Source organism: Labeo rohita, chromosome 16, assembly GCF_022985175.1.
Source record: "Labeo rohita strain BAU-BD-2019 chromosome 16, IGBB_LRoh.1.0, whole genome shotgun sequence".
NCBI classification, from domain to species: domain Eukaryota; kingdom Metazoa; phylum Chordata; class Actinopteri; order Cypriniformes; family Cyprinidae; genus Labeo; species Labeo rohita.
The window spans coordinates 5,981,102-6,003,647 of record NC_066884.1 but is presented as its reverse complement, the minus strand read 5'-3'; the positions used below and the strand labels follow the sequence as shown (position 1 = coordinate 6,003,647).

Genomic DNA, 22,546 nt, shown 5'->3' with positions numbered 1-22,546 from the left:
GACGCCAGTCAATAAGCACTTTGTTTGCAAGTGCCTGTCTCTTGTGCCTGCAGTTAGGCTGTTTTATTTCTCATTGTTTGGACGTTTCTTTACTGGATGTGTAATTTCTGTGGTCCAAAATTAACTTTTTGCACCGTCTGCTAAATAAGCAGTTTAATTGAGAACATTTACTGGCCATAAATATTGAAATACTTCACAAAAAATAATACTTTTATTCAGTGAGGACACATTAAATTGATCAAAAGTGAAAGTAAACATATGTATAATGTTACAAAATATTAGGTTTTCCATTTCTAAGATTTCTGTGCAGCAGTACAAATGTTTTCAAAAATAGGGAAGGTATATTAGCATATTAGATTGATTTCTGAAGGATCATGTGACACTGAAGACTGAAGTAATGATGCTGAAAATTCAGCTTTGCATCACAGAAATAAATTACATTTTAAAATGTAGTAGAGTAGAAAGAGATATTTTAAATTTTAATATTATTTAAAAAAAATTTTGCTGTTGTATTTTTGATTAAATAAATGCAGCAGATGAGTAGTCATGTCTATAGATATATATATATAGCACACATATAAATAGTTATAACAAATGGATTGCATAATATTTTTGTATTGATATTTATAGTTGCTGACATTTCTTTTGCTTAATTGACAGCTTTAGATGGATTGATGGTTGTTGAAATGCATTATGGGATTGCTCTTACCACAAACAGCCAGAAAAAGGTATCTTACCTTTTGGAACAGGCTTTGCGTTGGGAAAGCTGCCTATATTGGCAGTCCACTTGGTTTTGGGACGGAGCCATAGTGTCACTCGCAGCATCATATACGAGATGAGCCAGACTCTGTCTCTCTGTGAAATGCAAGCTGGCACAAAAACGTACAGAAAAGCCACATTGATTTTTGCTCATATTGTTGTTTTGGTGGCTTAATGCCACAAACATATGACAAAATATGTATTCCCGAGATATAAAATGTAACTCAAGCAACTTTCACTCAAACTTGACAACTTGACAAGTTGTGGTTAACAGGTATAGTTGTCACCCATGATTTATTTAATCCACATCTGAAAGTATAAAGCAAATAGTCCTTGGATAGTTATGTTAACATGATGGCCATCGTTAGAATAAGTAACTTTATGTCTTTGTCATGGGAATGAACAGTTTTTTTGAACATGTTTGTCAAAAATACTATTTGTTTTAGATATTTATTCCTTTAATAACCGTACCATAAGATTTAGTATTATTTATATTATAGTTTTTATTATTATTTTGAATAGGCTTTTATTTTTATATTTTAATTTTAGTGAAGTTCTAGTTATGTGCTGTTGTCGTTTTATTAATTTTTAATATTTCTGTTTACCCTTAATTTATTTTTATTTTAATTTTAGTCATTTTAGTACTTTAAACTTTGCAAGGCAAGGCAACATTGCTCATTTAAATTTTTTAAGGTTTTATTTTATTTTATAAATATTTTTTTTTATTTCTCAGGGGATATTTATTTTGTGTATTCTTATTCTCCCTATTCTGTTTCAAGATGCATAATATAGTGGAACCAAACTGCTTATCATTTTATTTTATTTTATTTTATTTTATTTTATTTTATTTTATTTTATTTTATTTTACTTTGTTTCTCAGGGGATATTTCCATTTCAGGATGTTTAATATAGTGGAACCAAACTGCTTATCTATTTTATTTTATTTTATTTTATTTTATTTTATTTTATCTTATTATTTTATTTTATTTGTGCATTTTAATTTTCACTGTTTGGACTATTTGCAAACTTCTAATGTTCACTTAAAATTAATCAATAAATGTGAAGAATAAATAGCATAGTTAAATAAATAGCATCATAGCAACCAGAATTTTAATATTTTATTTTATTTTTCAATGAACAAAAACTGTTTTAAAATGTTTAAGCTTTAGTTAGTTTTTTTATATATATATTTTATTTTTCTCAGAGGATATTTATTTTGTGTATTCTCATTTTCCCCATTCTGTTTCAAGATGCGTAATATAATGGAACCAAACTGCTTATCATTTTATTTTATTTTATATTATTTTTTATTTTATTTTATTTTATTTTATTACTCATTTTAATTAATTAAGTTAATCATAAATGAATTGATTAATTGTCATTTTATTTTATTTTATATTATATTTGTACTTTATTTGCACATTTTAATTTTCTCTATTTTTATATTTAGACTATTTCCGTAATCTAAAATGCATTTAAAATTCATCAGTAAATATATCATTATCATTTAATTAGTTTTAACATTAGTTAACAATACACAATACAGTACATGACACTGTATGATTTTTAAAATCCGGTCAGATCAGCTTAGATATATATGTAAACATGATTAATATTCTGAATGGACTCATAGAAGCTAAATAAATAAATAAATAAATAAATAAATAAATAAAATAAATCAGATGTGTGCCAATCATACACTATGAAAAATCTCTGTCTGCCTAAAATGTGCAGGCTGGCTCAGACTCATCCAGACTGCAAATCAGGGCAAAAATCAGTGCAAACGTCATTGTTTTACATTATCTGCTGCTGGTTGTGATACTTTGCTCTGGCTCCCTCTTTCAGACCACGCTCGGCTCCGGCGGAAGAGCATCGCCACCGGGAAGCAGCCAAGCATGGAGATCCCACCCACTGCCCCCCCACAACCCTTCCGACAATCCGTGAGTACCCCGCCGATCCGTCCCCGATCCCTGTCGCCCTCCCTCAGCCTCTCGCTCCCGTTCGCCCCTCTGCCCCTGTCGCCCTCTCTCTCCCCGTCTCCCTCCACCGGCCTCTCCTCTGCACAGTCCCAAAGGAGAGTCAGCACCCCTCCGCTGCCCCGTTCCCTCCCGCTCTCCCCGAGCGTCGCTCTGACTCTCCCTCCCTCTGTCCCGCTCTCTCATTGGGCTGCTGGTGAGTGGAAGGTTGTGGGTTCTAATCCAGGGACCGGACCCAGTGTGGCGGCTCTGCCCTCTCTCGAGGTAGGTTATCTAACAGCCGAGCTCGGCTTGTGCTGTGGGTTCGAGCGGCCGGCGTGCGGCTCGGAGGTGTTAGACAAACAGTTAGTCACGCAGGAAGCAAACATGTTCATCTGTTCCTAGCCAATGATTGAGTCACCATGTCTCAGTTCATCAGATTTAACGGCCAATTTCTTTGCGATAAACCAGTGGAGACCTTTTTGTCTGTTTAATAATAGGATGTATGTGAAGACTTTTTAGCATCCTGGTGTAATCAAGTCTTCAGGGATTTGAGCGGCATGGAAAATACTTAAAGGGATAGTTCACCCAAAAATGAACATTCTGTTATTATTTACTTGTTCCAAATCAGTATGAGTTTCTTTTTTCCTGTTGAACACAAAAGAAGATATTTGGAAGAATGTTGGTAACCATATAGTTGACGGTAGCCATTGACTTCCATTGTATTTGATAGAATTTTTGGGTGAACTGTCTCTTTCAAATTTTAAATAATGAAAATATACAATTGCAGCTACAGATTCTGCCAAAAAATAAAACAATATTGTTACTCTGCGATAAAAAGAACATGAATACTTTTGTTTAGTGTTCTGGTGTACAAAATAAATGCATTTTAGCAGAAAATAATGAAAATGTGTTAACTACAGATTCTGCCAAAATACAATTATTTTATAATTAAATAATAAAAATAATAATAATATAGACCTTATATATAAACATTTAAATAAATAAATACTTGAAACTAAAAATAATAAAATAGAAACATTGCAACCACAGATTAATTATTCTAAAGTAATAGGTTTGGAGGTGATTTTTTTTTTTTTTTTTTTTTTTTTATAACTGCCCATTTTACAGAAATAGTGGTTAAAAAAAGTAAAATGTTTCAATATTAAATTGTTTTTATATTATTAGAAATAATATAAAAATGTATCAATTTTAAAGAGTGAAATATGTTAAACAAGATGTCTTTCTCACACACACATTCAAACTAAATACATAAAATATAAAAATTAATTTGTAAACTTTTTTCCATTTTGTCTTTAAAATTAAAATAAAGAATTGGTTTTTAAGGTTGTAATAATCAGTTATTTTAAAAAGTATTTTTAAAATTATAGTAAATATATTCATTATAAATATTAAAATTACTTAATTGATAATTGATTAATGATTGATATTTAAATATATATGCATAAATTGTGTATACACAACTATATATACTTGTATGTATATATTGCTCATCTGCATATTATTGGTAATAAAAATAAACAAAAACACTATATAACAAAAAAAAATGTTTACACTTTACTCCATTTAGTCATTTTTAATATAGTAGTACATATTATAATTATTTTATAATAGTTTATAAATAATAGTTCTAATAAATAAAAATGTTAAAATCTAAATAAAACATAAAGTTCCATTTAATTCCATTTTTGTCTCTCTCTCTCTCTCTCTCTCTCTCTCTCTCTCTCTCTCTCTCTCTCTCTCTCTCTCTCTATATATATATATATATAGGAAATAAAAATAAAAAAATTATATAAAACACTATAAGAAACAAAAATCTAAAATGATTTTTACAATTTTCTCCATTTAGTCTTTTTTTATATCATAGTACATATAATTATTTTATATTAGTTTACAAATAATAGTGTTAATAAATATTAATTTAATAAAAATATTTAATATTAATAATTATATATATATATATATATATATATATATATATATATATATATATATATATATATATATATATATATTAAATTAAAGATTATTAAAGATGTCTTTATACCAAAACATTTCTTATTTATTTTATTGTGTTTTTTTTTTTTTTTTTTTTTTTTTTTTTGGTTTTTAGTTGTGAAATTTACTAGTAAAATTGTTGCAAATTAAATCATATTCCATTTTCTTCCATTGTAGTGACAAATGAAAGTCATACAAATCAATTCAAACTAATCTATAAATAAAAAAAGTTATGACTCTAGACCTTTATTCACTGTTAGTCCATAAGATTTTTCACCAGTTTTTTCATCTTCTAGACAAAAAAAAAAATCATACAAATAAATAAAAATATAACTAAGTCGTCCTGTTATTTAGAAAGGCAACAACACAGCTTTCTGTAACATGGCCCATGAATTGAGACATCATTTATTTCTGTTGCACAAACAATGTAGGACAAATGCTAAATAAAAAAAGTGCTTGTTCAATTACGAGCAATAGTAATATTGATGTTTACCTCAGCAAACACTCCTAATAACTGTACTAACATAACATTTTGGCAGAAACTGGTTGCTGTGGTGCAATTTTCAGCTTCATCTGCTGTGTCTAAACATTCTCCTGTTGATGGGTTGTGTTTTTTCAGGTTGTATCTGAGATTGCACGTCTAATGAAAGCATTACAAACACAGTGAGATCTGACGTTTTTTGATTTATTTATTTATTTTTTTTTACTCTGCCGTGGCATGAACCTCTTGCCTGCTGTTGCCAGTCTGTTCTTACTGTAGGCGTTAGGAAATATTTATGAAGCAACACTTCCCACTATTGGTTGAGTGTGGATAGTGCAACATTGCTGGAGTGATTTGCCACCAGCAAAGGAAAATCATTTCAGTCAGTTGCACCACAGTTTTACATCTGCTCATTTAATTAATGTGATAATTATGTGCATTATTAATTAAAAACTATATATATATGTGTATATATATATATATATATATATATATATATATGTATGTGTATATATGTATGTGTATATATATATATATATATATATATAAACAATTTTTAATCTTTATTCCATTTGGTCTTTTTAATATAATAATAAATATAATAAAAAATTGCTTAATTAAATTCTACATGTGCTCAATAAATGTTATAATACAAAGCAAAGGAAAATAATTTCTCTCAGTTACACCACAATTTTACATCTGCCTGTCTAATTAATGTGATAATTACGCATATTATTAATAATAAAAATTATTTTTTTTAGGAAAAGTAATTTTAATATTTATAATATATTTTTCACATATACACACACAAATTAAATATCTAAAATATATTGTATGTTATTAAAATATTTTATATTATATAATATATAAAATAAATAAATAAAAAATGTTTTTCCTTTGTCTTTTAGCATAATAAATATACTAAAGAATTGCTTTTTAAAAGCTTAATTATTGTTATAACAATTTATATTATTAATAATAACATTATTAATCAATAATCAATATTTTTAAAAAGTCATTTTATTATTTACAATAACTGTATTTAAATATGTATAAATTGTGTTGTGTGTGCATATATACACAGTTATATACAGTATATATATATATATATATACTAACTTTTTGTTTTATATATATATATATAAACAAAAAGGTTTTTACACTTTACTCCATTTATTCTTTTTAAATATAATAATACATATTATAATTATTAAATTACTAATTGCAATTTTATAAAGTGTTTTCCATTTTTGTGTCTATTTTTTGTCATTATTACAAAGCCTTGGATAAAAATGAAGCATTATTTTTTTTATTATTTTTTATTATTTTATTTTTAATGTTAAAATACTTTATCTGTAAAGCATTTGACATAACTTCCTGCATATTGTAGTAAAAAATAAAATAAAATAAAATAAAATATGAAATTAAATTAAATTAAATTAAATTAAATTAAATTAAATTAAATTAAATTAAATTAAATTAAATTAAATTAAATTAAATTAAAAAACATGCCTTTGCAAATTACTTCATGGGGGCAAATATTGCCCATTATTATACGTTTTCAAGTGTCTGACTATTCAAATGCTCCATTCCTTAGGTTTGTGTTCTGTGGCCATGCATATTAATTCTGAGTCTGTTGTTTTTCTCAGAGTTTCCTCAGTAGAAGACTGAAGGGGTCCATTAAGCGGGCCAAGAGTCAGCCCAAACTGGACCGAACCAGCAGCTTCCGCCACATGATCCTCCCTCGTTTCCGCAGCGCCGACCAGGACCGGTACCGTCCTAACTCTTCCTCCCATAACCGCATCATGAAACAGTGCTGTGTCATGATATTCCACTTAAAAGCCTCTTTGGTGTGAATGAGTGCTGTACAATCTTAAAGGGACAGTTCATCCAAAAATGAAAATTCTATCATTTACTCACCCTCAAGTTGTTTCAACTGTTGAACAAAAACAAAGATATTTGTTGGTAACAAAACTGTTTTTTTTTTTTTTTTTTTTTTTTGAGTCAATGGCTGCCGTTAACTGTTTGCTTACCAACTTTCTTTGAAATACTTTTGTGTTCAACAGAAGAAAGAAACTTAAGGGTGAGTAAATGATGACAGAATTTTTTCACTCAAAGATGTGCATATATTATTTTCTTTCTTCTGTAAAACACAAAATAAGTTTTCCATACTGCAGTTTTCCAGTGGTGAGGTTGGTGGTGAGTCAGTCTCCAAAAAGGACCAAAAAGCACCATAAAACCATTGTGAAAAGAGCCTAGGTGTATATGACCTTCTTCTTTTAGTCGAATACAGTCAGAGTTATATTAAAAAAATGTCCTGGCTCTTCCAAGCTTTATAATGGCAGTGAATGGCTGTTGAGATTTTGAAGTCCAATAAAGTGCATCCATCAATCATAAAAAATACTCCACACAGCTCCAGGGGGTTAATAAAGGCCTTCTGAAGTTCAAATGACTAGTGGACTACATTCCTCATCTTGTAAATCCATATGGTAGGTTTGTATGAGAAACAAATAAAATTCTAAGGGATATTTCACCAAAAAAATGTAAATTACCCCGTGACTTCCTCACCTTCAAGACAGGCTAGGTGTATACGACTCTCTTCTTTCAGACAAATATGATCGGAGTGAAATTAAAAAATGTCCTAGTTCCTCTAAGCTTTATAATGGCAGTGAATGGATGTTGAAATTTTGTCCAATAAAGTCCAATAAAGTGCATCCATCCATTATAAAAAGTGCTCCAGGGGTTAATAAAGACCTTCTAAAGTGAATTGATGCATTTTTGTAAGAAAAATATCCATATTTAAAACTTTCTAAACCATAAACGCTAGCTTCCGCTAACTGTCGTACACACATTCACAAGAGAGTGCTATTCCAGCGGATGACGTAGGATGTAGATGTAGCGTAAGCTCTGTTGAGAACCCCGGGAGTACTTGTGGAGTACTTTTTATGATAGATGGATGAACTTTGTTGGGCTTCAAAATCTCAACACCCATTCACTGCCATTATAAAGCTTGAAAGAGCCAGGACATTTTTTATGTGACTCTGTTTGTATTCATCTGAAAGAAGAAAGTCATATACACCTAGGATGGCTTGAGGATGAGTAAATCATCAGGTAGTTTTTATTTTTGGGTCAACTATCCACATATATTAACATATAGTCATCAGTGCTCTACTGTGCGACCAAAACTACTGTGTGCGACTATGAAAAAATATTTACGAGCGCCAGTGCGACTGAACCGATCAGCATATTTGTGTTTGCGCTGAGGGGAGTATCAAAGTTTTCTATGTGTTTTCACACTGTTGAGTAATGCATCTCAGACATATCTCACAAAGTGTAGAGAGAGTGAAAATAAGTGATTGATAGTGCAGTGTAGAGAGCTTCGTTGATTATAATGGAACTTTGTGAGATCTCAAACTAAGAAGAGTGACAGTTTTTAATGATTTTTAAGAGAGTTTGTAAATTAGGTATTGATTTAATACAACAGTTAAACAAGTTAATATTAAGTGACTAACATTGTCTGACTATAACACTATTGCCTGATTTTGCTGTATTTCATCATCAAAAGTAGTTTGAAACAAGTCACAGCTGAGCTGCTGTGCATGTTCATTCAAACACAGCAGTTGTTCATTAATGAATAAACATGCATTTTAAAATGAGTCTAGTGAGTCAATGATTCATGATTACCTATTCATAAAGACAGTCACTTGCTTTACTCCTGAATGAATCAGCCATTCAAATGAATCTAATGAATGAATGATTCAGTAATTAAATCAGTGACTGGCCACCCCCTACTGGCAGTTTTAGTTTCATTTTTAACGCATCTTTTCAGTTTTTTAAATCATTTAGTATTTAACAATTATATTTAAAACATCTCAACATGAATTTATGCATTTGATTGCACTCATGCCACCTCTGAGCCTCATTAAACCCCTTTTGTGTTCTTCTGTGCCACCTCTGTAGTACAAATTAATTTTGTTAATACTGATTTCATTTGATTGGTAACTTATTCTTATTCTACTTGTTCTTATTCTGTTTCAATTTGAAATTTTAAAAAGCTTATAAAATATAATTTTAAAAAAATGACATAAAAGATGACGTACTTTTATTAAAGTTTAGAAAAATGCCATTGCAAAGGTAAAAAATCCCCTGTAAATCACTTTAAGGAATCAAATATCACCTCGTAATGGGAAGGCTAATTTTTGATCAGATTTTTGGATTATTGATTAGAAGGTGCTCCTCAAATTTTGACTGTGCTCCTACATTTTTAAACAAGAAAACTAAACGTAGAGCCCTGGTCGTATGTATAGTGAAACAATCGTTTTGTTTCATAAAAAAAAGAAGAAGAAGATCAGATCAGATTGGAATAAAATAGAGGTCAGCAAATCATCATTTTTGGATGAACTGCTCTGTGAAACACAGTGTGCCCTCCAATTTAATATCTCTCAATCTCGGCCATCCTCTAGTTCCTTATTATCCTTCTTCAAGCATCCCGACAGTTGCTGAGGTGCTCTTGTCATGGTTTATTCATTCATTTATTCATGCTCAGAGCTCTACGCTCACCCACGGTCAGCCTGTGGTCTTCCAGAAAAAGGCAGGTTGTGGTTTTTGAAGTTCTTGCTCGTTTTGGACAGGGAAGCGTTTTAGTGACGTTTTCTTTTCAAAGAGGGAGTTTTCGCTGTTGTAGCTTTGAAACGAAGGCCGCGTTTCCGACCGTTTTGAGTGATTCAAACAGACAACTCCACTTTCATATAATCGTTTGATTCAGCCCTTAACTGGAATGGTGGTGAGCTGGATTTTATTGTATGACGCACAAATGGAGTCTAACAGCTGGAGTGACAGCGTGGGGCGCAGAATTTCAGCGCTGTGAACAGTGTCTCAGAGAAAGGCTGTTTTTTTTATACTGTGTTTTTCATTTTGAGATGTAATTGTGATATAATCCACCTGATCTCAAAGAGAACGGATAGGATGATTTAAATATGCCACAAATTTGATAAGCGCTAGAATTTTGTGTAGAAAACTCACTTATCTTTTGGATTTAAATGACCGTGTCCCAAAAGCTTGTTTGTGTAGATGTGAATGGGAAACTTCCAAATTCTGTCATAATTTCTTCACCCTCAGAAAATGTCCAAGTGCTTCTTTTCCATACAAATGAAAGTTAATGGTGATTTATCCTGACAGGCTGAATAAAAGATAAAAAGCTCCATAAAGTGGCTCATATGTTAGCTTTGTGCGATGAACAGACAGAAATGTAAGTCTTTGTTTGCTTCACTTACTAAATACATAATAGCTTTCCAAGAGGATTAATCCCACTTTTCCATCTTGCTGCTCTTGAGTCTCCTTACCTGCTTAAAAGCCTCTAGATCTAGATAGATGGATCTGTCTGTCATTCTATCTATCTGTCATTCTGTCGTTCTGTATATCTATTGCTCTATCGTCCTGTCGTTCTATCGTTCTATCATTCTGTTGTTCTATCTATTGCTCTATTGTCCTGTCGCTCTATTGTTCTGTCTATCGTTTTGTCATTCTATCTGTTGCTCTATCGTCCTGTCGTTCTATCATTCTATCTATTGTTCTATCTGTCATTCTATTTCTCTATCGTTGTCATTCTATCGCTCTTTCATTGTATTGCTCTGTCGTTTTATCTGTCTATCTGTTGTTCTGTCATTCTATCTGTTGTTCTATCTATCTGTCGTTCTATCAGTCTATTTATCTATTGTTCTATCAGTTGCTGTATCGTCTTGTCGTTCTATCATTCTATTGTTATATCGTTCTATCATTCTATCATTCTATTGTTCTATCATTACTCTATTGTCCTCTTGTCCTGTCGCTCTATCGTTCTGTCTGTCGTTTTGTCATTCTATGTATTGCTCTGTTGTCCTATCGTTCTATCATTCTGTCTATCTATTGTTCTATCCATCTGTCATTCTATCTATTTCTCTATCGTTCTGTCATTCTATTGCTATCGCTCTGTCGTTTTATCTATCTGTCTGTTGTTCTGTCATTCTATCTATTGTTCTATCTATTTGTCATTCTATCAGTCTATTTATCTATTGTTCTATCAGTTGCTGTATCGTCCTGTCGTTCTATCATTCTATCATTCTATTGTTATATCGTTCTATCATTCTGTCGTTCTATTGTTCTATCATTGCTCTATCATCCTCTCATTCTGTTGTTCTGTTTACTGTTCTATCTACTGCTCTGTCGTCCTGTTGCTCTATCATTCTGTCTATCATTCTATTGTCATCGTTCTATCTATCGTTCCTCGTTCTATCTGTCTATCTATCTATCTATCTATCTATCTATCTATCTATCTATCTATCTATCTATCTATCTATCTATCTATCTGTCGTTCTATCTATCTATCGTTCTGTCTTTCTATCTATTGCTCTATCATCTTGCCATTTTGTCGCTCTATCTATCTATCTATCTATCTATCTATCTATCTATCTATCTATCTATCTATCTACTGTTCTATCTAGTGCTCTATCGTCCTGTTGCTCTATCTTTCTGTCTATCATTCTATGTCATCATTCTATCTATCTATCTATCCTATCATCTATCTATCTCTATCTATCTATCTATCTATCTGTCGTTCTATCTATCTATCGTTCTGTCTTTCTATCTATTGCTCTATCATCTTGCCATTTTGTCGCTCTATCTATCTATCTATCTTTCTATCTATCTACTGTTCTATCTAGTGCTCTATCGTCCTGTTGCTCTATCTTTCTGTCTATCATTCTATGTCATCGTTCTATCTATCGTTCCACGTTCTATCTATCTATCTATCTATCTATCTATCTATCTATCTATGTATCTATCTATCTATCTGTCTATCATTCTATGTCATCGTTCTATCTATCGTTCTATCGTTCTATCTATCTATCTATCTTCTATCTATCATTCTGTCATATCTATTTATCTATCTATCTATCTATCTATCTGTCATTTTGTTCTATCTATCTATCTATCGTTCTGTCATTCTATTTATTGCTCTATCATCCTGTCATTTTGTCACTCTATCTATCTATCTATCTATCTATCTATCTATCTATCTATCTATCTATCTATCTATCTATCTATCTGTCATTCTATCTATCGTTCTATCGTTCTGTCTTTCTATCTATTGCTCTATCATCCTGTCATTTTGTCGCTCTATCTATCTATCTGTCTATCTATCTATCATCTATCTGTCTATCTATCTATCTATCTGTTGTTCTATCTATCCATGTATCTATCTTTTCTATCTATCTATCTATCGTTCTATCGTCCTGTCTTTCTATTGCTCTATCATCCTGTCATTTTGTTGCTCTATCTATCTATCTATCTATCTATCTATCTATCTATCTATCTATCTATCTATCTATCTATCTATCTATCTATCTATCTATCTATTTACTGTTCTATCTACTGCTCTATCGTCCTGTTGCTCTATCTTTCTATCATTCTGTCATCGTTCTATCGTTCTACGTTCTATCTATCTATCTATCTATCTATCTATCTATCTATCTATCGTTCTATCGTTCTATCTATCGTTCTATCTATTGTTCTATCGTTTTATCGTTCTATCTGTCATTCTATCTATCTATCTATCTATCTATGTATCGTTCTGTCATTTTATCGTTTTATCATTCTATCTGTCATTCTATCTTTTCTATCTATCTATCTATCATTCTATCGTTCTGTCTTTCTATCTATTGCTCTATCATCCTGTCATTTTGTCACTCTATCTATCTATCTATCTATCTATCTATCTATCTATCTATCTATCTATCTATCTATCTATCCATCCATCTATCCATCTATCTGTCGTTCCATCGTTCTGTCTTTCTATCTATTGCTCTATCATCCTATCCAATTTTGTCGCTCCATCGTTCTGTCTTCTATCTATCTCTATATCTATCTATCTATCTATCTATCTATCTATCTATCTATCTATCTATCTATCTATCTATCTATCTATCTGTCTATCTGTCTATCTGTCTATCTTACTGTTCTACCTACTGCTCTATCGTCCTGTTGCTCTATCTTTCTGTCTATCATTCTATCGTCATCGTTCTATCTATCGTTCCACGTTCTACCTATCCATCTATCTATCTATTGTTCTATTTATCTATCTATCGTTCTATCTATCATTCTATCATTCTATCGTTTTATCGCTTTATCGTTCTGTCATTCTATCTTTCTTTCTATCTATCTATCTATCTATCTATCTATCTATCTATCTATCTATCTGTCGTTCTATTGTTCTGTCTTTCTATCTATTGCTCTATCATCCTGTCATTTTGTCGCTCTATCTATCTATCTATCTATCTATCTATCTATCTATCTATCTATCTATCTATCTATCTATCTATTTACTGTTCTATCTACTGCTCTATCGTCCTGTTGCTCTATCGTTCTGTCTGTCATTCTATCGTCATCATTCTATCTATCGTTCCACATTCTATCTATCTATCAATCTATGTATCTATCTATGTATCTATCTATCGATCTTTCTATCTATCTATCTATCTATCTATCTATCTATCTATCTATCTATCTATCTATCTATCTATCATTCTATCTATCATTCTATCGTTCTATCATTCTATCTGTTGTTCTATCATTCTATTGTTCTGTCTATCGTTCTATCTGTCTATCGTTCTATCATTCTATCTATAAGGCAGCAGACAAGATATTGACATATGTAGTGATATTATATAGTGCTTGAAACTACTTTTATGGTACTTTTTGGTTGCCTAATATCATTTTTGCAGCTCGACAGCCCCTGCTTTCTTTGTATGGATAAAAGCTCCTTGGTCATTCTGCTAAACATCTCCTTTTGTGTTCCTCGAAACCGAACAGCCATCTCTGTCCTGTTGTTACTGCTGCATCTCAGTCCTTCATTCTGTCTGTCTGTCTGTCTGTCTTTGTCTTCCTCCTTTCAGTTCCCACGGTTTACATAACATTTTGATTTCCTCTGAGAAGTCTCTCGCTGTCTCACTATTCATGCTGTCTACCTCTCTCCTCTCTCTCTCCCCCTCCCTCCTCCACTCGCTCTATCATTTCTTTCATTCTGACTCACTCCTTTGGGTCTATTTTTATACCTTCCATCTCTTTCTCTCGGTCTCTCTTTCTCTCTCTCCCTCTCTCTCTCCCACACTGTATGTACTTAACGCTGTGAGGCTGAATGTATACATATACAGTGAGTCTCAGAAGACGCAGGGAAGCGATACATCACTAGTAGGGATCTAACAATTTATCATACTTTTTCTCTTGGTGTTTATATAATTGTACTTCTCGATAAGTTTGTCAGTCTTTTCTTCAGCTCTTTCAAGGGTTTGTTGCTCTAAACTGCGAAGTCTGTGTGGGTGTGTTTGTGTGTGTAGGTGGGTGGGTGTTTGCAGGTATAGAGAGATGAATGTGTCTGTTGTTATGCAGCGTAAATGTGCTCATATTTGTCAGGAGACTGATTAGAAACTGTCTGCGTGTATGCACGTAAAACTTTCGACTTTCAATAACAAATTAAGGGGTGAATTCATTAAACTATACACTGAACACTGTGTTTGTGAATGTCATTTTAACTTGCTTCCTATTTGCTAATTAACCACAATTCAGTTGAACCATTGAAATCAAATCCACCTTGATTAGCTTAGTCATTATCAGTAATTTCAGCACAAACACTTATTGATTTATTTATTTATTTTAAATTTATTTTCATTTAAAATTAATTTAGTACTGTATTCCAAAAAATGTATTATTTGTTAACATTTCCACCTATGAAAAGCAGACAGACAGAGTAATGATTGGGAACTTTTTTGTTAACCAATGTTGCATTTTTTTTCTTATCCAGATGTTGAGCTCACTCAAACTATAAACTAGATATTATGTTTGTGAATGTTTATGTAATGCAAAAACGTGCGTCCTTTTCGCCAGTTACCCAAAATCCACAATTTAATCAATCGTGATTTATCTTACTATTGCTGATAGAGGCTGATGTCATTCTCCATAATTCACAGAGAAAGGACTTCTAAAGGAACTGGACTTGTATAATATCAAATGAAATACTGACCCCGTCATGTAGGCGTATGATGTAAGAGCGTCGTCTCTCTCAGACCTGCTGTTATTGCTCCCTCACAGGACTCGTCTGATGCAGAGCTTCAAAGAATCACACTCCCATGAGTCTTTGCTGTCTCCCAGCAGTGCAGCCGAGGCCTTGGATTTGACACTTGATGAAGACGCGGTCATCAAGCCTGTTCACTCCAGTATACTGGGACAGGAGTACTGTTTTGAGGTGATTCTATCTATCTATCTATCTATCTATCTATCTATCTATCTATCTATCGTTCTATCGTTCTATCATTCTATCTATTGTTCTATCGTTCATAGCAAATATACGATTCATAGCATATCTATCTATCTATCTATCTATCTATCTATCTGTCTGTCTGTCTATCTATCGATCGTTGTATTGTTATATCGATTTATCATTCTAGCTATCGTTCTATCGTTCATAGCAAATCTGCGATTCATAGCATATCTATCTATCTATCTATCTATATATCTATCTATCGTTCTACCGTTCTATCTATCTATCTGTGTCTATCTATCTATCTATATCTATCTATCTATCGTTCTATCTATCGTTCTACCGTTCTATCTATCGTTCTACCGTTCTATCTATCTATCTATTGTTCTATTGTTCTATCTATCTGTCGTTCTGTTGTTCTATCTATCTATCTATCGTTCTATCATTCATAGCAAATATACGATTCATAGCAAACCTATGCTATGGATCATAGGTTCATATATCTATCTATCTATGTATCGCTCTATCATTCTATCTATCGTTCTGTCGTTCATAGCAAATCTACGATCCATATCTATCTATCTATCTATCTATCTATCTATCTATCTATCTATCTATCTATCTATCTATCTATCTATCTGTCTATTTATCTATCGTTATATCGATTTATTATTCTGTCGTTCTGTCGTTCTATCTATTGTTTTGTCTATCTATCCATCTGTCATCCTGTCATTCATTCTATCATTCGTTCTGTGATTGTCAATCATTTCGTTATACCTATTTATCGTTCTCTTGTTCTGTCGTTCATTCTATCTGTTGTTCTGTCTATCTATCTGTCTATCTATTCCTCTATCATTCTATCCTTCTGTCGTTTGTTCTATGATTCTGTCTATTGTTTTATCTATCTATCTATCTATCTATCTATCTATCTGTCTATCTATTTATATATCGTTGTGTCGTTCTATCATTCTGTCGTTCTATTGTTCTATTGTTCTATCTGTTGTTCTATCTGTCTGTCTATCCAGCTATCATTCTGTCATTCATTCTATTGTTCGTTCTGATTTGTCTATCTATCTATCTATCTATCTATCTATCTATCTATCGTTCTGTCGTTCTATCGTTCTATCATTCTGTGTATCTATTTATCTGTCTATCCATTCGTCTATCATTCTATTGTTCTTCTGTAATTCTGCATGTTGTTTTCAGGGAGTGAATTGTAATTTAAAGTCCTCTCTCAATTCAAATCTTCACAACCCTGTCTATCTGAACAATGTAATCTGTTACTTTTCTGTAGAAATCACACGTTTCACCTGTAATCATCAAATGCATGAGTATATTGATTCCAGTGCCCTGTGGAATTTTGTTGCTCTTTCTTATCATTATAATTACGCTGATGGTTGAAACAGTGAATCTCATTATTCCTTTCCTTAGGTGATAACTGCTTCAGGAACAAAGTGTTTTGCCTGTCGGTCGGCTGCGGAGCGAGACAAATGGATAGAGAATCTGCAGAGAGCTGTCAAACCAAACAAAGTGAGTGAAGAAGAAAAAGAAAAGAGGAACTCTCTAGTTCTCTTTCTCCTTTCTTCCATGACTGCATCAGTCTACTTCAGTAACAACCTCTCCTGTCATTTCCAACTTTACATTCATTTTACCCTCTCTGGTATTTGTAGGACTCCTGAATGAACTTGCCTGCCTTATAAGGAAATAATCGCTTTCTTTTTTAATCTGGTATACTTGGATATACTTATCCCAAAAAATACCGGATTCTCCTGTAGACGTCTATTGGCTGTTTGTCGTGAAGGTTTTGAATGAGTTGGCTTTAAAAAAAGAGCGGTGTGGATTGACTCGTCCAGATGTTCAGGCAGCGGGAGTGCTGAATCGTGTTGCGTGGAGAACATGACACAGGCGTCCAAAAATGATCAGCCCACTCAGTCTTGCAACAGATGCATTGTCAATATTATAATAAATGAGGACAGACCAAGGGTGTTCATTAGTTTGGTTTATTAGCTGATTAGCTGAAGAAGTTTCTGAAGTGATAGAAAAAGCCACAGATGTGCATCACTGATTAGTTCACAGCAAACCACTGTAGCGACTGACAGAAAACATGATCCGAACATATGGCACATAACATAATACCATGCTTTTGGACATGTACCATAGAAATACCTTGTTTTTTTAGATTTAAAATAGTTTCTCTGAAAAAAATCACAGATGGTCACTGACCATCAAAACTGGAAAGTACAAGTGGAAAGCTCTAATCTAGTTAATACATAATATTTGGGATTGAGGTTGCGCAGGTTTTGTACCAGTCCAACAGAAAACAAAATTTTGGTTACAAGCACAATGTGAACTGTGTAAATGTGTGAAATCATCATCACCATGTGTTCACTAATGTTCAGAGGTTTAAGGCTCTCAGTACCAAGTTAGATATCCAGAATCAGAACTGTATAGTTCATTTTATTTGTTAAATATTAGTATTAGAATTATTAAGTTGGGCAGATGCTCAGGTATATTAATATATATAAAAATAAATACTATAAATATAAATAAGTTAATAGTAAATCAAATCAGATTACATTTACTTTCACATTTACATTTATACATGGCATTCAAATTATTATTTTATATTTTCTATTAACAGTAATTATTATTATTATATTAATAATGAATGTGTTATTAATATAAGTATATTATTTTTTTAATATAAATATCTTTTTATAATATAATAAGAATAATAAAGAATAATTGCTAGTTTTTTTTTTAAGTTTATTTTAAGAAACTCAGGTCATATAAAAAAATACTATAAATATAAATAAACTAATAATCAAATCAAATCACCTTTACTGTCACATTTACATTTATTTATACTTATTTAGAATAAATATATTAATGCCATTAAAATGTATTTTCTATTAACAATAACAATTAATAACAATTATTATTATAATAATTATATTAGCAGTGAATATAGTATTCATATAAGCATATTAATATTTTTAATATAAGGATAATTTCATAATAATAATAATAATAATAATAATAATAATATCTATTTATTATTTTAAGTTGGTCAGAAACTCAGGTCATATATAAAAATAAATATTATAAATATAAATAAATAAATAAATAGTAAATCAAATTAAATTACCTTCACTGTCACATTTACACTTATACATTTATTGATATATATTTACAATAAATATAGAAATGCCATTAAATTACATTTTCTATTAACAATTTATTATTATTATTGTTAGTGTTAGTGTTAATATAAATATATTATTTTTTTATATAAAGATAATTTTATTAATAAAAATAATTGTTTTTTTTTTATTTTAAGTTGGTCAGAAACTCAGGTCATGTATAAAGTAAATACTATAAATATAATAAATTAATAATAAATCATATTACCTTTCCTGTCACATTTACATTTGTACATTTATTTATATTTATTTATAATAAGTATATTAATGTCATTAAAATCCATTTTGTATTAGCAATAACAAGTATCAGTAATATCATCATTATTATTATTATATGATGGACGTAAATGTAATATATAAATATAAACTCTATAAATATAAATACATTCATAATACACGTTTTGCTGATAAAATAACAATTATTATTATTATTATTGCTATATATTACGTTATGATGGACATAAATTCAGATCATATATAAATATTATCATTCTAAATGTATTAATAATAATGTTTTGTTAATATAAAAATATTAATATAAAGTCACTGTATATGAATAATTTTAATAATAATTACAATAATTAGGTTTAATTGATGTTTAATGTTTTAGAATGTACAGATTTTTTTTCTGCTGTATTTTCTGTACAGCCATTCAGTGAATTGATATTGTTTGAATGTGTTTCCGCACAGTCTGTTAGTCTTAACTTATGAATTTCTAAAAGGCATGTAAAAACAGAATGAACTGTAAGTGGTTGGTTTATGTCAGTCTGGCTTCATATCTTTGAAGAACCCTACCATAGTATATGAATATGGTAAACACTCATTAACATGGTAAATATCAGAACGCCATGCTATTACCATCTGAGAGCATGACTGTAGCATGTTATCATCGTTTTATTTTGTAATGAAAGGACTGCAGCTTTGGAAATCTGTTTTTCAGGCTATATTGAGTGGCTGTATGATTGCCAGTAGAAAGTGGCATTTTGATAGGTCTAATGACTCATCATTCTGTGAGACACTCCAGCACTTTAGACGCGCTGTAGGTGTTAGACTAACACGAGTTCAGATCATTATCCTTTCTAAATCTCTGCAGTCTCTCCTGTCTGTCCACATGCTTGACGACACATCTGAAGATCTGCAAACCCCTTCACCAGCCTCATCTACAGTTTACATGGCGCAAATATGATTGTGTTGGCTTTGCCGTCTGTGTTTTCGTACTCAGGACAACAGTCGACGCGTCGACAACGTTCTGAAGCTGTGGATCATCGAGGCCCGTGAACTCCCACCCAAAAAGCGCTATTATTGTGAGCTGTGCTTGGATGACATGCTTTACGCCCGCACCACCAGCAAACCCCGAACCGATACTGTCTTTTGGGGTGAGCACTTTGAGTTCAACAACCTGCCAGCTGTCCGCAACCTCCGCCTTCATCTTTACAAAGAGACGGACAAGAAAAGACGCAAGGTACAAGCCCACCTATATTTACAGTCAAACCAAAATTTATTCAGACACCTTTAACATTTCTTACATTATCAGAGTTTATATGCTATAGTTCAGAAAATGGTCCCAAATTTAATTGATTTTACTGGTAGTCCACTGTATGAAGAATTTTCAAAAAAATCTAAAATTATATATATGTATTTTAAAATAAAATATATATTTAAAAAAAAAAAAAAAAAATATATATATATATATATATATAATAGATTTTTTTATGCTACTATAAATGTAATTGTATGTAAAAGTGTGTATTTTATGTATTAATCAAAGTGTAAAAACTGTATAGTAGCATATAGCAATATTATAATAAAATGAATTGTATTTTGTATGAATTATTATGAATTAAAAAATGACCACACATAATATACAAATATATAATGATTTAATATATGTAATATTTTCACAACACACACAGACACATGTCTGTGTATATATTCATTATATTTGTATAATTTATACATTAATTATTATTTATCACTGTAAATTATTATTATTATATTATAAAGAATTATTATATATTAATAGTATTTATAATTTAAAAATGAAGTATTATTGTGAAATAATTAATATATTATCCTAATATAAATGTACATTCTATATATATATATATATATATATATATATATTAACTGTATATGAATATTATATAAAAATATAAATTATATAAATGGCTTTTTATTTATATTTAATATTATTTATAAATTCATATTAAATTATCATTGTTATTTAAAGATTAAATTAGTATTCTTATTTTATTATTTATTTTATAATTCACAACATATACAGTATATACATGAAAATAGTATTATTTATTAATTAATATTATTTATAAATATATATAAAGTTATTACTTTTAACAGTAAATTTGTTTATATATATATATATATATATATATATATATAGTATTTTCTTTATTTGTTATTTATATGTATTATATTTATTAAATATGTATATATAAAATATGTGCTATATTTTTCACAACATATGGTATATGCATATATTGAATTAATGAACGAATGAATGAATGAATGAATGAATAGTATTTTTTATTTATATTTAATATTATTTATATGGTAGCAAATAATCTTTCAAGGCAATTAGCAATTAAAAGTATAAAAAAAGATGAGCCCTTGATATATCTCGCCCCAATTTCCTATTTCAACAGGAAATACAACACTCAAAAAAACAAAAAGAAAAAACCTGCACTTCCAATTCCAAGGTTTTTAACAGTTTCTGACACTGCCACAATTGATTGTAGCTAACTGTTACTAGCATTTCATTAGCATCGTGCTATCTTAAGGTGAATGATCATCATTTGTTTCGTAAATTTTTTTTTGATCATAACAGGAGAAGAGCACATATCTGGGCTTGGTCAGCATTCCCATTTCCAGCATCACTGGTCGTCAGTTTGTGGAGCAATGGTACCCCGTCATCCAGCCCAGCGTCCTGGCCAAGGGTGGTGGCGTTGGAGGGGGCAAAATCATCAACGCCTCCCTGCGGCTCAAGTCACGCTTTCAGACCATGAGCATCCTGCCGATGGAGCTGTATAAAGAGTTCGCAGAGTATGTGACCAACAACTACCGAACGCTGTGCGCCGTTCTTGAGCCGCTGCTGAGTGTCAAGAGCAAAGAGGAAGTGGCCTGTGCTCTGGTGCACATCCTGCAGAGCACGGGGAAGGCCAAGGTACCACCTGTGTGAATAATGTTCATTTATATGTAGGATATTTAGTATGTTATAAAATCTAGTGAGCTGCTTAGTTAGACAATGGTTTTAGGATCATATGTGTCCTCCCGACCCAAAATTTTATGACAAAGACAATTCTAGAATGTATTGTGCCAATGTTAGATAAATCCAAGATGGTGGATGAAAATTATTTAAAGCTGCCAATTAAATGCTTTCTACTAGATGTATAACATTTAAAATCAGAGGAAATTCACAGTAGACTGCCATTAACCTGCTAATATTTGATGTAATAGTGAAAATTATTGAAAATAATAGAGTACATTTGACTGTTTTACCTAATATAGGTTTATGTTGTATATTTTTATGCATTTATTTTAGAGAATCAAAATGTGTGTGCAACATTTTACCATGTTTTAATCCATTCAATCTGAGAAAATCCAAATCAGCGACTTAATGTGGACCTGCTAATATTTAATTTTACATTTTATTAAAAATAGACTGTTTTATGTAATATTTGGGTATATGTATTTTTATGCATTTTAGAGAATCAAAATTTTAGTTTAAACATCAAACTCTCTGTGCCAGTATTATTTATATATTATTATAGTATTTATTAATATTTCGAATGTTAACTTTTATTTTTATATATATTTATTTTTC

General features: G+C 31.0%; 1 protein-coding gene across 1 annotated transcript in view; it reads left to right on the top strand.

Moving 5' to 3' along the window:
• Positions 1-22,546, top strand: part of syngap1b (synaptic Ras GTPase activating protein 1b) — a 155,267-nt gene that overhangs the window by 89,872 nt on the left and 42,849 nt on the right. The window contains exons 4-9 of the mRNA XM_051131245.1: positions 2,605-2,699; positions 6,864-6,985; positions 15,334-15,487; positions 16,934-17,032; positions 19,928-20,167; positions 21,551-21,886. Of these exons, the coding sequence (XP_050987202.1) occupies positions 2,605-2,699; positions 6,864-6,985; positions 15,334-15,487; positions 16,934-17,032; positions 19,928-20,167; positions 21,551-21,886 (1,046 nt within the window). The remainder of the gene's footprint in view (positions 1-2,604; positions 2,700-6,863; positions 6,986-15,333; positions 15,488-16,933; positions 17,033-19,927; positions 20,168-21,550; positions 21,887-22,546) is intronic.